Genomic DNA, 14783 nt, shown 5'->3' on the forward strand with positions numbered 1-14783 from the left:
GCTCCTGGTGGGGGGTTCCTGCAGCCCCCACAGGCACAAGGACTAACCCTCGTGGGATGAAACAGCCTTCTGGCAGGTCTTGGCCCACCGTCCCCATTAAATAGCTTTTCCAGCTCCCACCTGCAGCCCCTCCTCCATCTAGGGCCCCGCCTAGGCACCTCCAGCTGCAGCCCCTCCAGCTACAGCCACCTTCACCTGTGGCCCTCCCAATAGCTTCCCCCTGCAGCCCCTCCCCTCCCTACCTGTGGCCCCCACCACCAGCCCAGGCCTGAGCCTCTGGACCCTGGCCCAACCCCTGATGGCTGAAGGGGATGAAGAGGCCTGGACATAGACCTGGTGGACTTGGGAGAGTGGCTCCCCCGAGATCCTCTGCCGCCAGCAGAGGGCAGAGAAATGCTGTGGGAAGGAGCTCCCTTGAGCACAGTGGAGGATCCAGTGCTGGAAGGTCCTCCTCCTGCAGCTCCCGGGCCCCTTTCCTGTCCCACCCTGGGCTCAGACATGGAAAAGCCACCTGAGTCCCCAAGGTACCCTAGTGTATCTATGAATAGAGGGAAAGGCCTCAGAGGCTTTATAAGGTTTTTTTTTTTTTTTTTTAATCATGAATGTAGAAAAGTGCACCATTCTAAGTGCGGGCTCTATGGACCAGCACCCAGAGAAGCCTGCATGTGGGAGGAAGGAAACTTCTAGGTACTCAGACCCTCATATGGACCCACAGCAGCCCTGCACAACTAGCCAATGTTCCTATGTCACAGATTCAGAAAGTTCCTTACCTATCTTCCTCCTCGTCATCACTAGCCAGGTCACCCAGGGACCCCGCCTGGATTATATCCTGCAACAAGTCAGTCTTGATCAGGAACGGGTGGCACTCAGAACCACACTGATGCCCCACGAAGGAAGTGACAGGCCTGAGGACCCCGGCTTGGTCCACTAGGGCTTCTCACATTCCCATTCTACTTGGAGTCCAGCGATTCTCAAGATAGAATGGGGATCCCAAGGAAGAGGAGAGAAGGCACCGCCCTGCTGCCCGGCAGGGAGCTGACAGGTGCCTACGCCGCCCGGGATGGGTATGCTGACCGGTTTGTTGTGATCATCATTCACACTGAATCCATGTGGCAAAGCCCCGTGTTGTACACCTATAACAAATGTCGTCAATTACACCTCAATACTATTGGGGGGAAATAACATTAAAAAAAATGCATGGAGCTGACCGCTTCACCTGAGTGCTCAGAAAAAGAAAAGAAGAATCACCCTGTTCGGGCAGAGAAACAGATTCTTGTAAGAAATGCAGCTCACCTGCAGGACAGTCTGACAAATGAACTAAGCCAGTCACAACAAAACTGCAAGATCCACTTATTGATGGACCTAGAGTTGTCAAATCCATAGGCAGGAGTTGAAGAAGGGCCACCTGGGGCTGGGGTTGGGGACTTAGTGTGCAATCGGCAGATTTTCCATTTTGCAAGATGGGAAGTTCTAGAGGGCTGCACACGACACTGCCTGCACCCAACAACTACTCAACTCTTAAAAGGGTAATAATCGGTGGGATGACATGGACGTCATTACCCTAAGTACACGTATGAAAACATGAGTGGTGTAACTCTACTTTGTGTTCAATCAGAGACATGAAAAATTGTGTAATATGAATTGAATTGCATTCTGCTGTCATATATTGCTAATTAGAATAAATAAAATAAAGGTTAAAAATGGTAATAATGGTACACTGTTGTTTTTATCACCAATATTAAAAATAAGCCAGGTGCTGCGGCACTCGCCTGTAATTTCAGCATCTCAGGAGGCTGAGGCAAGAGGATCGCAAGTTCAAAGCCAGCCTCAGCAACTTAACAAGGCCCTAAACAACTCAACAAGACCCCGGGTCTAAATAAAATACCAAAAAGGGCTGGGGATGTGGCTCAGTGGTTAAGTAGCCCTGAATTCAGCACAAAAAAATAAGAATAAAAAACTGGGTCCCTAACTATTGAACACAATGCCCCCCCCCAAAAAAAAAAAAAAAAAAAACAGGCACTCAGAATGATGGAAGACAGTTTGGGGGGAAAGGGGCAGAGAGGTTGAGTGAGTCCGGGAGGACAAAATGGAGTGGGCTGAGTGACACTTTGAGAGGCTTGAAGTGTCATGGTGAGGCTCCAGCATGGCCACCCCCTTGGGCTCAGAACTCCTGCTCCCTGGCAGATCACAGCACCGGCCCCAGCCTCAGCACGTAACCCTCTGCTTCTGGCTTGGGATGGTTCCCTGTTTCAGGCGTCCACAGACGCTATGTCCTGTGCTGGGCACTCACCTGATGTTCAGTGAGGACACGCTAGTGGGGTGGGTATGAAAGCTACTAATCCCTAGTGATATGTCCCCTCATCACACACGGGGCCACATCTCTTCTGGGGACAAGGAATGGCTCTGAAACAGGAGTTCCTATGAACCCCGGCCCGGGTGAGGCCTGTGGGCACGAGCCCAGCCTGGACAAGCCCAGGTGAGGCCTGGGCCTGGCCAGAGCGGGGGAGTGCGGTGAGAGTTGAGAGACTGCAGCTTCCTTCCAAGCCTTCCCCAAGAATGAACTTGAGACCAGACACTTGGGGAGTTTTTTGTTTTTTTTTTTTTTTTTTTTTAAAAAAACAATATTTTATTGACACGTCCACAATGTTCTGTATAAATATAAAGTGCTAAGTTTCCAACCCCCGCCCACAGGGCTGGGAGGAAGTGGGGGAGGGAGCCTTAAATGTCAGTTGAACACAAATAATTTTCCAGCACCAACATGGGCGGGCAAGAAACGCTCACGTCTGCGTAAGCAAGGGGTCAGCGGTCCGGAACATGACACTCGCCTCACTTTCCAAGTTCCGAGCTCCCCCAGGAGCTTGGCTCGGACTCCAGGCCCCAGAGTGGACACCCCTAGACAGGGCTCCCTGTTGTCACAGCTTGTTCCTTAGGGCTCTCGGGCTGCCAAGGGTTTCAACATGGTGAAGGGACCAAAGAGTCCATGAAGGTAGAGTCCAGTCATTTCTACCACAGGAGTGGAGGGGAGAGCAGATGTGCCTCTGCTCTGTCCCCTCCTAAGGGCCAGCCCTTGAACTCCCAGCAGAAGAGCACCAGGTGGGAAGGCCAGTCCCCCAGGGGGTGCAACAGGCCTCCAAAGACGAGGGGGATGCTCTAGGCCATCGGGACCCCACCTGTCCCCACTCGGCTCCTCCTAGAAATCGTGAGGGCCAGCGTGGTAGGGAGGCAGGCAGAGGGGTCCCTGCCTCAGTGACACAGCACCTGAGTCTCAAACTGCAGCAACTGCCCCATGAAACTGAAGTTGGGGGAGATGACTCCGCGGCGTTGCTTAACAAAGTCGAAGGCCTCATCCAGCCGGACCCGGCGGCTCTGTATCAGGTACGCCAGGCAGATGGTGGCAGAGCGGGAAATGCCTGCTTGGCAGTGGACCAGCACCCGGCCTCCGCTATTCTTCACCAGGTCTGCAAAGGAGATGGGGACGGGAGTCAGCTCGGAAGATGCCCAGGCAAGAAGGCGGCGCCCTCAATCTCCTCCCCTGAGGTTCCTCTTACCAATGAAGCCTATGGCCTCCTGGAACCAGGCACTGATGTCCACCATCTGGTTGTCCTCCACCGGAATGCTCTTGTAGAGGAAAAGGCCCTCAAAGTGGTTGGGGCAGCTGGCAGAGACGTTGAGGACGGCTGTGATGCCACAGGCCTGCAGCCCTTGTAGGTCAGAGGAGTGGCTGCAGCTGCCCAGGTACAGGTAGGGCAAGATCTCCACCGGTCCACCCTGGAGGAGAGAGGGGGTGGTGAGACCTCCTCAGCCTTAGAAGACAGTGTGAGCCTGACAGGGCAGACATGGACTAGCCCCAGACAAGAGGAGCCCTCGGCCAGACCCTGACCAGAGACACATGTCAGGAATGTGAGAAGGACACAAGGGGACACGATACAGATACACACAAATTCGCCCACCCACCTCATTCCCCGAACATAACCCATGCCCTTTGCATGCAGACACACACACACACACACACACACACACACACACACAGGCAGACTCCTCGCTCTCCCCAGAGGCTAGCCAGGGGAGGGAGGACAGTGACAAGAAGCCCTGATCTCAGCTCACCTGGTCATAGATGGGAACCCTGAGGTCGGAGCTACTGGTTTCAGTGACTGTGGGGGCCAGAGCCGGGGCAGGGGATTCAGAGCACAGATCGGGACAGCAGGACTGGAAGCTGTCGAAGCCTCCTGCAAGAAGAGCGCGGGCAGGTTAGCCAGGAGGGTCGGGCAGGGCTGGCCAGGGCCGGGCGCGGGTAGGCGGGCGGGCTCGGGTCTCACCTCGCAGGAAGCACACGGCGGTGGCCCCGGCGCGGGTCTCGTGCAGCAGCGCCGAGAGCAGCAGGTGCGCGGGGCCGTCGGGCCGGAGTTCTGTCACCGAGGCGCTGTCTTCGTCCAGCACCACCGCGCGCGCCAGCTCCCCGCGGGCCAGGCGCGCCAGCAGTGCGCGATCCGGCAGCAGGCAGGCGAGGGCGGCAGCGGGCGGGCCGCGCGCGCGGCGCCGCAGCAGCGCGTTCCAGGGCACAGGCCGCGCGGCGCGCACGTGTCGCCGGCAGAAAGCTAGGAAGGGGCGGCAATCGAGCAGCAGCGTGCGCTCGGCCTCCCGCGGCTCCCGCAGCAGCGCCCCCAGCGCCGCGCACTCCAGCTCCCGCGCCGCCTCCAGCCCCATGCTGAGCCGCTACCCTTCGCCTCTGCCTCTCTCGCCTCTTGCTCGTCTTCCGGGCTCCGCGGCGCTCGCGCAGCCCGCTCTATCGCCTCTGGGCACTCGCTGCCGCGCCCTGGCTTAAGTACTGGGGGGCCGGGCTCCCGGGTCACCATACAAGGGCAGAGCAGGAAGGCGCCGGCGCCGCCCCCGCGGCCTCACGTGGGACGCAGGACGGGCGGCCCGGCGCCCCCGGGGCGGGCTGGGGAGGGGAGCCCCAGGGGAGGAAACCGGGGCCAGTTCCTAAGACGGGGGTGTTCGCCGGAGTCTTGGGGTCCGAACGCGCCCCTCCCAGATCTTTGCACCCCAGCTCGGAAGAGCGCTCCCGCCCTTTGACCGGCTTTAAACCTTTCAGCCCTTGGGAACTCAGCTTCTAAGATGATGCCCTTCTGGCCATTGGGGTTCCTTGGTCCCTGATGCCCTTCTGGCCATTGGGGTCCCTGGTCCCTGCTTCCTCTGCGTTTTCCTTTTCTCCCTCGGGGTTTTCTTCCCAGGAGTTTGTTAGAACAAAAATCTGCGCAGATGATCCTACAAGGGAGAATGGGGCGCCCCTACTGGGAGACCTTAAGCAGGAGGGTCTTTCTCTCCCCTGCCCCTCTTATCCCCCACCCGAATTGCTTAGATGAGACCAATCTGCTTCTTGAGGCAGGTTGGTGGCCAGGCTAGCCAGAACATAGTCTCTTGACTCCAATCCCCTGGACTTTGGCATAGTGGGGGTGAGCTTGCTTTCAGGGGGAAAAGCAGGGGCCACTGATGAGTTTCCAGTTATGAGTGAGGCACAGCTTCTTCCCCTGGGGCCCAGGGAAACCCCCAGAGGCCCAGAGAGAAGCATTTCCCCATGTCACAGGCTGGCTCTGAAGGGGAACTCTGCTGACGCTGCTGGGCTCTCCCTGGGCCTTGCCTGGCGGGAATTTCAAGGGGAAGAAGGAGAACCACTGACAGAGCCTGCCTCCTCCACAGCCCCCAGCCCATCAGGATGACACCCTCTCCCCAGGCGGCAGGGGCCTGGGACCTTTGGCAGGAGCACTCCAGCAATCAGAATGCAGAACCGGGTGATCACACCCCTTCTGCCCTCCCCCACCCCAGACGTCAGCGGATGTGGTGAGGCCAGGTGTGAAGGAGGATCTGAGCCCTGGGCTGGGGGCAAGAAATGCTGGTGGGTGGCTGAACTCCCAAGCAGAGGAGTTCAGGTAGGTGGGGACAGTGTGGAGCTGGAGCTGATCCAACCAGCCACCAGCTGCGTGGGATTTTAGAGCCCAATCCCCAGGTGCCTTTTATAAGACCCTTGCAGTTCCCCCTGCAGGCCCCCATCTCCCCATTTTTCTTGGAGGGCTATATCTAGGACCTGTGTGGGCCCCCAGTCCCTTATGGGATTCCTCACCATGATGTGTTGATGTGTCCCTGTGTCGGAGCATAATTTATGTGCAGTTCCTATGTGTTTGAGATGGAGCTTGAAACGTGTATGTGCTGGGGGGTACCAGGCATGCAGGGGAGAGAAGCCTGGAGTCGCCAAGGATTCCTGGGCTACCCGCCCTCTCGCACCTCAGCATCCCCCTCCGTAAGATGGGAGCGCACAGCAAACCAGCCCTACTCCCACAGGAGCTCAAGGCTGTGGGCGATGCGGCTGAGGCCCCGGGCCTCCCGGCTGGGCCAATCTGGAAGATGATGCAGCGGAGCCCACAGCAGAGCCAGGGAGTCTGGGCCACAGATGCCAGTGGCTGATAGGGGCACTTATCCTTGCCATCGGCCAGCCAAATGACTTAATGCCCGCTTCCAGGGCAAATTATAGAGCGTGCAGGGGGAGCGTCAGGTCCAGTCTTGCTGACCTATGGGGCCCACGTCACCTGCCCTGCTGGAAGCCTCAGCCTTCCAGCTCCGTGGCAGGGAGCAGGGGGCCTGCCAGCTGGGATCCCTGACACAGGAGTGAAATCCGCTCAGCCTGCTGGAGGCTCCAGAGCCTACTCCCACGCGGGCTGCGCCTCTTGCCTCCTACGGACCCCGGCGTGTCCTTGCAGGGTGGGAGGACATTGAAGAAGGCGATTTGCACCAATGGCACAGTCCCTGGGAGCCTGCCCAGGGCTTCGACTGTGAACTTTGAGACGGTCCCTCCTTCAGCTCTGGAATGAAGACTCTGGAGGCCTGATTAGCCATAGAGGAGGGGCTCCCCTTTGCCCTCTTCTCCTGTTCCCAAAGGGGAACCTCCCACCCCAACACCTGGGTGAAAGCCCAAGGCAGGGGTAGAAGAGCCCACGTCCCTTCCCACTTCTCTGGACCCCTGTCATTTGGAGTTGACCCTTGGGAGCCCAGCAGAGAAGAGGCAGGGTCTGGGCACATGGTGGACAGCGGGAGGGGTTAGACTGGGAGCCCCACAGGCTGCTGTTCTAGAGGGAGGATCCCACCCCTCATCCCCAGACGGTGAGGGGATCACCACATGAGGTGGGGTGCCACACTCAATTTCTTCTGGTTTTGTTGGGTTTTTCCCAACCTGACTGTTACAGAGCATCTCTACCAACTAAGTTTGAGGCGCCACTTTTTTTTTTTTCTTTTAAATTAAAAACCTGTGAGACACAGCTGGTCACTATGGTGGACACCTGTAATCCCAGAGACTCGGGAGGCTGAGGCAGGAGGATTGCAAGTTCAAGACCAGCCTCAGCAACTTAGCAAGACCCTGTCTCAACCTAAAAATTCAAAAAGCTAAATAAGTAAATAATATTTAGATTCCTCTGAAAAAGAAAGAAAGAAAGAAAAGAAACCTGCGAGAGTCAACTGGACCGTGTGATGACACTTTGTGATATCCTTTTGGTGACTGTCTTTTGAGGGTGCTTCATCTTCGCCCACCTCCTGCCTTTTGGATTCCCAGTATGCCCACCCAGCCCCACGCAAAGAGGGTTTCCCCTCCACAGTGGTGACGCTGCGAGTTCCCTGCCGATGTGGCCCAGAGGTTTCCTTCCTGCTCCTTCCTAACGCACCCCAAGCAGAGGCCAGGATGTGCGTGGCTTGGCCGAGGTGCCCGGGCAGAGCCGCCAAAGGTGAGAGGCAGGCGCCAGCCCCTCCTGAGGAGGGGTCAGGCCTCAGACGAGGATGCCAGCTCAGTGGCCACCCCCACAGGCTCCTGCCAGGCAGGGGCCCAGAGTCCCTGTGCCCTGCTCCAGTGATGGCCTAGCCCAGCACATGAGGGGGACACAGAGGGTCACCAACCTCCTCCTGGGGAAGGTGTAGAGGAAGCCTCCAAGGCTGGCTCAGAAGTGGACCTGCAGTGGCTGAGGCTGCTGTCACATGTGGCAGCCCTGCTGGGAACAAGCCCTGCACCTCCCCACCCACCATGCAAATGAGGGGACCTCAGCACTTCCTGTCCTGGCACAGCCACATCACTCATGCCCGTCTGCATTTATTCATTGACTTGGGCCTTCTTTCCAAACCTGGCACAGTGGTGCACACCTGTAATCCCAGCAGCTCGGGGAGGCTGAGGCAGGAGGATCGCAAGTTCAAGGCCAGCCTCAGCAACTTTGTGGAGCCCTGTCTCAAAAAGGTGTGGGGATGTGGCTCAGGAAGAGTGCCCCTGGGTTCAGATCCCAGACAGGAAAAAAAAAAAAAAAAAATTGTATTCCAAGTCCTTTGCGCCCTGAGATCTGTCCTGAATGCTGGAGATGCAGGAGTAAGTCCCAAACCACCGCCTCTGGGGAGCTGAGCTCATCGTTTCCATCATATTTACTTTTGTGATTATGTTGTGTCCTGGCGAGTGATAGTAGTCATCCACTGAGAGTAATGATACCTTTTCCTTTTAAAATAAATTTTAGGTTTGTAAAAACTGAGTTGACTTCAGGAAGACCATTAGGGAATAATAACACAGAAGGTTCTGGAACACCTCGACAGGCTCAGATGCCGGCAGGAGACACCAAGTCGGAACACCCTGCCCAGGACGGGCCCTGCCGCTCCTCCCGCCCTGGCATGGATCAGCTCTGTGGTTGGGCAGGGTCTGCTGCTCCCTCCCACGGTGGTCTCCTCTAAAGACAGGATCATGAGGCACCCAATGAGGAGGAAGCTGTGGCCGGGAAGGGACCCCGTAGGACAATCCCATTGGCAGGTGGCAAAGGGTCTTTAAGATGCAAAGGAGCCAGAGATTGCTTCCTTCCACCTTAGGTAGCCACTGACCCATGCTGGGCCCTCTGACACTCCACTGAAGACCTGTGACAGCTACAGTGACAGTCACGGTGGCATGAAGAGGACAGCCAAGGCTCCTGCCCTCTGGGATGACCTTGCAATGGGAGCAGAGACCAGACAAAAAATAAATAAATGAGATCATGCCAGAGAGCAGCATCCCAGGGAGAAAGGCCATGGCTGGAGAGGGGACATGGGACACCCTCGCCTCCTGCTGTAACGTGCAGGGTGGCGAAGGGCCAGCCCAGGAGGAGGCAGGCAGGAGAGGTCCCCGTGGTGGAACACAGGACACAGCCCGTGGCTGGGTTGAGAGTGAGCCTGCTGCAGGAACCCTCAGGTGCTGCTGCGTGGTTCAGGGACAGGGGACAGTGGCTTGGGCCAGAGGGCAAAAGAAAATGGAGGAGGATTCCAGGATCAGCAGGACTGAGGAGAGCTTGGAGGGAGTCACGGTGAGAGAGGAGAGGGGAGGGGTGCAGTTCCCCATGAAGGATGGGGCCTGACCTTCCAGCCCCACCTCCTGGCCCGGCCTTGTGGCTCTGCTGTGCTCCCCCAGCCCCCACTGGGACTTGCAGGATCTGGGAGGAGCTCCCTCAGCACGGAGCAGAGGGCCAAGGCCAAGGTGGCCCCCAGCTCCAGCCTGAGAAGGCTACAGGCAGAGGCTTGGGATTAGAAGCACAGATGGCCGGGGGTGGACGCTGAGGAGAGGATCAGGGTGGATTATGGTCCAAACCGGATTAGGCTTCCTTGAAGATGACAGCTCCCAAAAAAGCCACCACAGCTCCCAGAGTTGTCCCTGGACACCCAGAGAGAGTCACATGGGCACACGCCACAGAGGCCCTGTGGCTCAGTGATCTCATCCTTGGCCCCACGGTACCACAGCCAGACCCAAGCCTGTCTCCATCGCCCATTGGAACATGTTCACTGTGACGTGGCCTCCCAAGCCCCAGCACAGCCCACAAAGCCCTCCACAAGTGGTCCTGCCATGACCCAAGCGCCCAGGAGCCAGTCCCCAGGTCCCCCGGCCCAACCCTCCTCACACACACCCTTCATCCCCTCTGCAGCCCACCGACCTTCACACCTGGCCACTGGCCCCACAATGCCCATCTACGGCCTGTCCACCTTAATATGGAACAGGGCCCTGCCCAGGCACCTGCCTGCGTGTCAGGCCCTGCATCTGTTTCTCAGCTCAGTGTGACAGTCCCTTCCCTCCTCAGTGCCACCCCATCTGTGCTCCCAGGGAGGAGCAGGCACTCTGTCTACAGGGCGTGTCCGGCAGGGCCATTCCCGAGGGCCTGGTCTCTGCCCTCTCCTCACACCCATACTGACACACGTACCAGACACACACACACCAGGTCACACACACCACACACGTTCACACCCACCAGGCCAAGGGCAGGCCTCCAGCAACTGGGTCCTTCTATGGAGGGAATGTCACCCTGGGAGATCTCACAGCCACACACAACCGTCCATCACCTCAGTCTTTGATTTGGCAAATACAGTGCTGAGCCCCCAGCCCAGTGTTGGCCCTGTCCCCCACTCCTGGAATGGGTCACCATGAGCTGGCTTTGTTATCCCGTGGACGTAACCCTGCTGCTCCTACCTGCTCTGGGAAGCAGCCCTGCCAGAGCTGCTGGGGCCCTTCCCAAGGACACTGCCAGGAACACCAGGAGTGACTGTGCCTACTGTCCCCACTCCTCACTGACCAGAGGGGCATCAGACCCTATTTCCAGCCTGACTGGTCCACAGTGGGGTCTAAATAAGGGGTCCCTGCCTCAGTTTCCCCATGGGTTAGTCGGAAACAGAGAGGTCCCTGGAGAGGAGGCACCCAGTGCCCAGCAAGGGCCTCCCGGGCTAGGAGTGGGCTCAGTGGGAGCCACAGGGTCAGCCCATGACAACAGTCACAGCCACAGCCTCAGCCATCATGGCCTGGGTGCTGAGGCAAGGGAGGGACACAGGACATGGGGGGCTGGGCGCAGTGCCACCCCTATCCAGGCCCCACAGGGGACCCCAGGGAAGGGGAGGTGGTGCCCTGGGCAGCCCTCTGGGCTTCAACTGGGAAGACCTATGGCTGGGGCCACCCAGGCCGCCTCCCCTCATCCACCCACTCTTCTCCTCCCCACCGCCTCTCCCCTCCTCCCGGCCCCTCTGCCTCATGAAGCCCCCAGTCACCATGCACCCCAACTTAGGCTCCTTGGCTCTTGCCGCTCCCCACACCATTGGTGGCCTCTGCTGTGGAACTTCCCGGGTGCCCTAGTCCAGTCCTGCTGCCTTCTCTGCCCCACCAGCAGTCCTCCAGGGGCCCCGCAGAGGAGCTCTGCACTGCCCCCCGACACTAGGTCTACAGAGGGGCCTGTTTTTCCCCGGGTAGGCCTACCCTCAGCAGAGGTGCCTGTCCATCGGGGAAAGGGCTGAGAGCAAGCTGCCCAAGGAGGGGCCAAGGTCAAAATGCAGAGGAGCTTCCAGCCCTCCCTAGGGAAGGTGCCCAGTACTGGAGGAGTCTTCCCCCTCTGGGGAAGAAGCCCCTCCCTGAGGCAGGGGGATGGCCAACATGACCTCAACAGTCCCTTCCAGCAGGGGGTGCTTGCCAGGGAACACAGGAGTTGGAGAAACTTCTCCAGGCAGCTCCCTGAACCCTTCTTCACCCACCAGGCCTCAGACCCAACCTAGAATGTCCAGGTGCTAGTGGGTCCACCTAGGGGACTGCCCCACCTAGGGGACTGCCCCTGTCCCGCACTCCCCAGGCCCTAGAGGCCAGGCCAACCCTTACAAGAAGCCCACGCCTGGCTGCAGCAGCCCACGCACAGCCCCCGGGTGTCCCTCACTCCATTCCAGCAGCACCAGCATCTGGAGGGCTTGCACTGGACAAAATGAGAACCACCTGTGCCTGTCCCTAAAGCTCTCACAGCCGAGCACCTGCCAGGAGCCAGCGGTACTCAGCACCTCCCCGAGGTCCTCCTCGCTCTGAGAGAGAGGAGCTGTCCCATCCCGTTTGGCAGATGAGGAAACAGACTCAGAGACTGGCCCCAAGGTGGGCGACGCAAAGCCCACCCCTCCTGGAGAGGTCCCTATCCTCTTGGCATTGATGCCCTTTCTCCGGCAGCCATAGCCCCTTCAAGGTAAGAGGGGCCAGACACCCCTGGCCCTACATCCAGCACCTATGGGGGGATGGCCAACATGACCTCATGGGTCATGGCAGGCAGCAGCCTCACTGGGCCCCTGGCAGCCCCTGACCTTGGCTGGCATTCAGACCCTCACCCCACCCAACAGGGGCAGAGCAGAGGTGTGTGTCCTCCCGGACCCCAGGTGACTAGAAGTTAGGTGACCCAGACCCCACCTTCCAGAAGTGGGAGGCCCCTCCCCGTGGTCGCCATTGTCCTCATCGTTGTTGTTGTTGTTGTTATTATTATTATTATTATTATTTGGGGGAACGAGGACTAAATAAGAGGGAAAAGAAAGGCCTGAGAACCAGACGAGCAGAGGGGTAGTTCATTGCACAGTGTGCAGGGATTAGACACCCGGTCTGTGTCACGTACCACACCGGGACCCACGGTGACAACTGGTTCGAGGCCCATGTGAGGTCACAGCAGAGAGGTTTCCCAGACCAACGAGCTGGCTTCAGAATGAGCCCGGCTGCTCAGCGCCAGCAGACTGTGACAGGGCCCGCCCAGGTACGGCACCTGCTCCCAGCCCCACCTCCACACTGCAGTCCAGACCCTTTGCCCAGGAAGGACAGCTGGCTGAGTCACGGCTCTGGGACACGTCCAGGCCCCTCAGTGGGGTGATCAGGGCCTGTCACTTCCTCCTCTCTGGTCAGCCTCTCAGCGAAGCCAGACTCGGTTCTTCCCCCGCCCCCACAGCAGCCCAGTCTGTCCAGTCTGTCCATCAGGCTGCCCTTCTCAAGGCTCAGACACCTTGCAGTCCCCTCCCCTCTCTGCCCCCTCCCCTCGTACTCCCCTCCCCTCGTGCTCCTCTCCTGGGGCCAGGCCAGGCCAGCTTTCCTAGGAAGTCCCCCGTGGCCCTGGGGGAGCCGCCTCCTTAGGGACCCCGCCTTGCAGAACAGCTGCCCAGGCAGGTGCCACAGCCGGCCGTCGGCCGTTGGAGGGAAGTAGAAACTCCTCCACAGCAAGAGCGGGACACGCAGAGCACCTCCTCTTCCCGCCAGGCGGTCCTCTGTGCGGGTGGCAGGCAGGCATGAGTCATGTCACCCAGCCTGGGCCACCAGCGCGCTGGGGAAGGGGCTGGAGCAGCCTCGCCTGTGGGAATCGAATGAGCCACCATCCGGGAAGGCATCTTGGAAAATGTGAGGGGCCATCGTGGGTAAATCATTTAAATAACTAAGAAAAAAACAGACACACAAGGGCAAGACAGTGGGCTGGCCTCCAGGACCTGGACAGCCCCCACCTGGACAGAGACCCGGGAAGGGGCCTGTCTTCCAGGCCACCCCAGGCACAGGCTGCCTCCTGTCCATTGTGAGTTCCAGCCCCAGCTGAGGATAAACCTCTCCCTCGGGGCCCTCCTCTCAGAACCCCAGTCTCCTAGCCCCTGAATCCCCTCTTTTGGATGCTCCAGGGTAAGATGCAGCAGTTGGGAGAGGAGAAGCCCCCATGGTCCACCTCAAGGCCATGGTCAGCAGAGGCTTGTTTTCTGGGCTGATCAGGGACCAGGCTGGCAGGACACAGGGAGGCTGGCCACAGGGAGGAGGGGTCTCGGGGGAAGTGGTCCCACCCACCTCTGGCACCTCCCATGCACTTCTCTCTCATCCACCCTGAAGTTGTCCTAAGAGGAGCAGCGGACACCCAGGGCCCAGCCCACAAGGTTCTTCTCCCAGGGGTGCGTCTAGGGCAGCTCTTCAGTGCAGTGGCCTGTGGCTTTCTGCCATCTGTCCCTCTCTCTTCCCAGACCATCTTCCTCTGCTCCGGGCCCTCACTCAAGGCTGATCTGAGTGGACACATCGCCCATACTCCCTTGCCCTCTGCTTCCTGAGGGCTTGGCCAGGAGGCCCCTCAGGACAAAGGGTAGAGAAAGTGTCTGGGTACTTCTGGCTCTGCCCTGTCCAGGTTTGGGCGTGGGATGGGTTTCTCTTGGTCTCTGGCTCCCACAGGAGAGCCACTCTGCACGTCCACAGATGTCACAGGGCTCTGATGACCCTCTTCCCTCTCTTTATTCCTCTAGACCCCAAAGTAGGAATGCCTTGTGGTTCAGTGCAAAACCAGCCTGATATTTTGCTATTTCCCACCCGAGGTGGAGTCCGATCCTCCACACCCTGTCAGACGAGCTGCAAGGACAGCCCCAATCCTGCGGCAGGTTCTTTCTCACACCCTCATACTCTCGGTATCCTGTGCTGTATGTTCTCTCCTGCTGCAAAGAAGCCAGACTTGCTCGGCTGCAGGTGTGTTCCCGGTGGTCTTTTGCTGGAAGGAACTGACAGACCAGACTTCACCCTGGTTTTCTACCTCATCCACTCTTTCTTAGCATCCAGAATGAGCTTGTGCTAATTTATGTACCACATCATCCCCCTGCTTGAAACCTGCATTAGTCCATTTTCTTGTTGCTATAAGAGAATACCTGAGACTGGATAATTTATAAAGAATAAAAGTTTATTTTGTCTCATGGTTCTGGAAGTCCAAGAGCTTGGCACCTGTGAGGGCTTTGTGTTGCTTCAACTGATGGTGGAAAGCAGAAAAGCAAGCAGGTGTGTTCAAAAGTTGGGGACTCAACTCTTAAACAAGAGCAAACCCACTACTCCACACCCACTTCCCCAGGCCCCGCCTCCCAACACTGCTGCACTGAGGAATTAAGTTTCCACACATGAACTTTTGGGTGACATGCAAATCATAGCAAAACCCTTCGATGGCACCCAGGTGTAAAGGGAGAGGTTTGATTTGGTG

At 58.3% G+C, this 14783-nt stretch overlaps 1 protein-coding gene across 1 annotated transcript; it reads right to left on the bottom strand.

Annotated features, from left to right (window-relative positions):
- Nucleotides 1-3108: 3108 nt before the first annotated feature.
- Dusp2 (dual specificity phosphatase 2) lies at nucleotides 3109-4704 on the bottom strand. The gene is made up of 4 exons (XM_076833632.2): nucleotides 4317-4704; nucleotides 4105-4226; nucleotides 3549-3768; nucleotides 3109-3458 (listed from the first exon to the last, which is right to left on the bottom strand). The coding sequence occupies exons 1-4, from the start codon at nucleotides 4702-4704 to the stop codon at nucleotides 3244-3246; spliced, it is 945 nt and encodes a 314-aa protein (XP_076689747.1). The 3' UTR covers nucleotides 3109-3243.
- Between the last annotated feature and the right edge of the window lie 10079 nt (nucleotides 4705-14783).

The sequence above is a fragment of the Callospermophilus lateralis genome, chromosome 14 (assembly GCF_048772815.1).
Source record: "Callospermophilus lateralis isolate mCalLat2 chromosome 14, mCalLat2.hap1, whole genome shotgun sequence".
In the NCBI taxonomy this organism is placed as follows: domain Eukaryota; kingdom Metazoa; phylum Chordata; class Mammalia; order Rodentia; family Sciuridae; genus Callospermophilus; species Callospermophilus lateralis.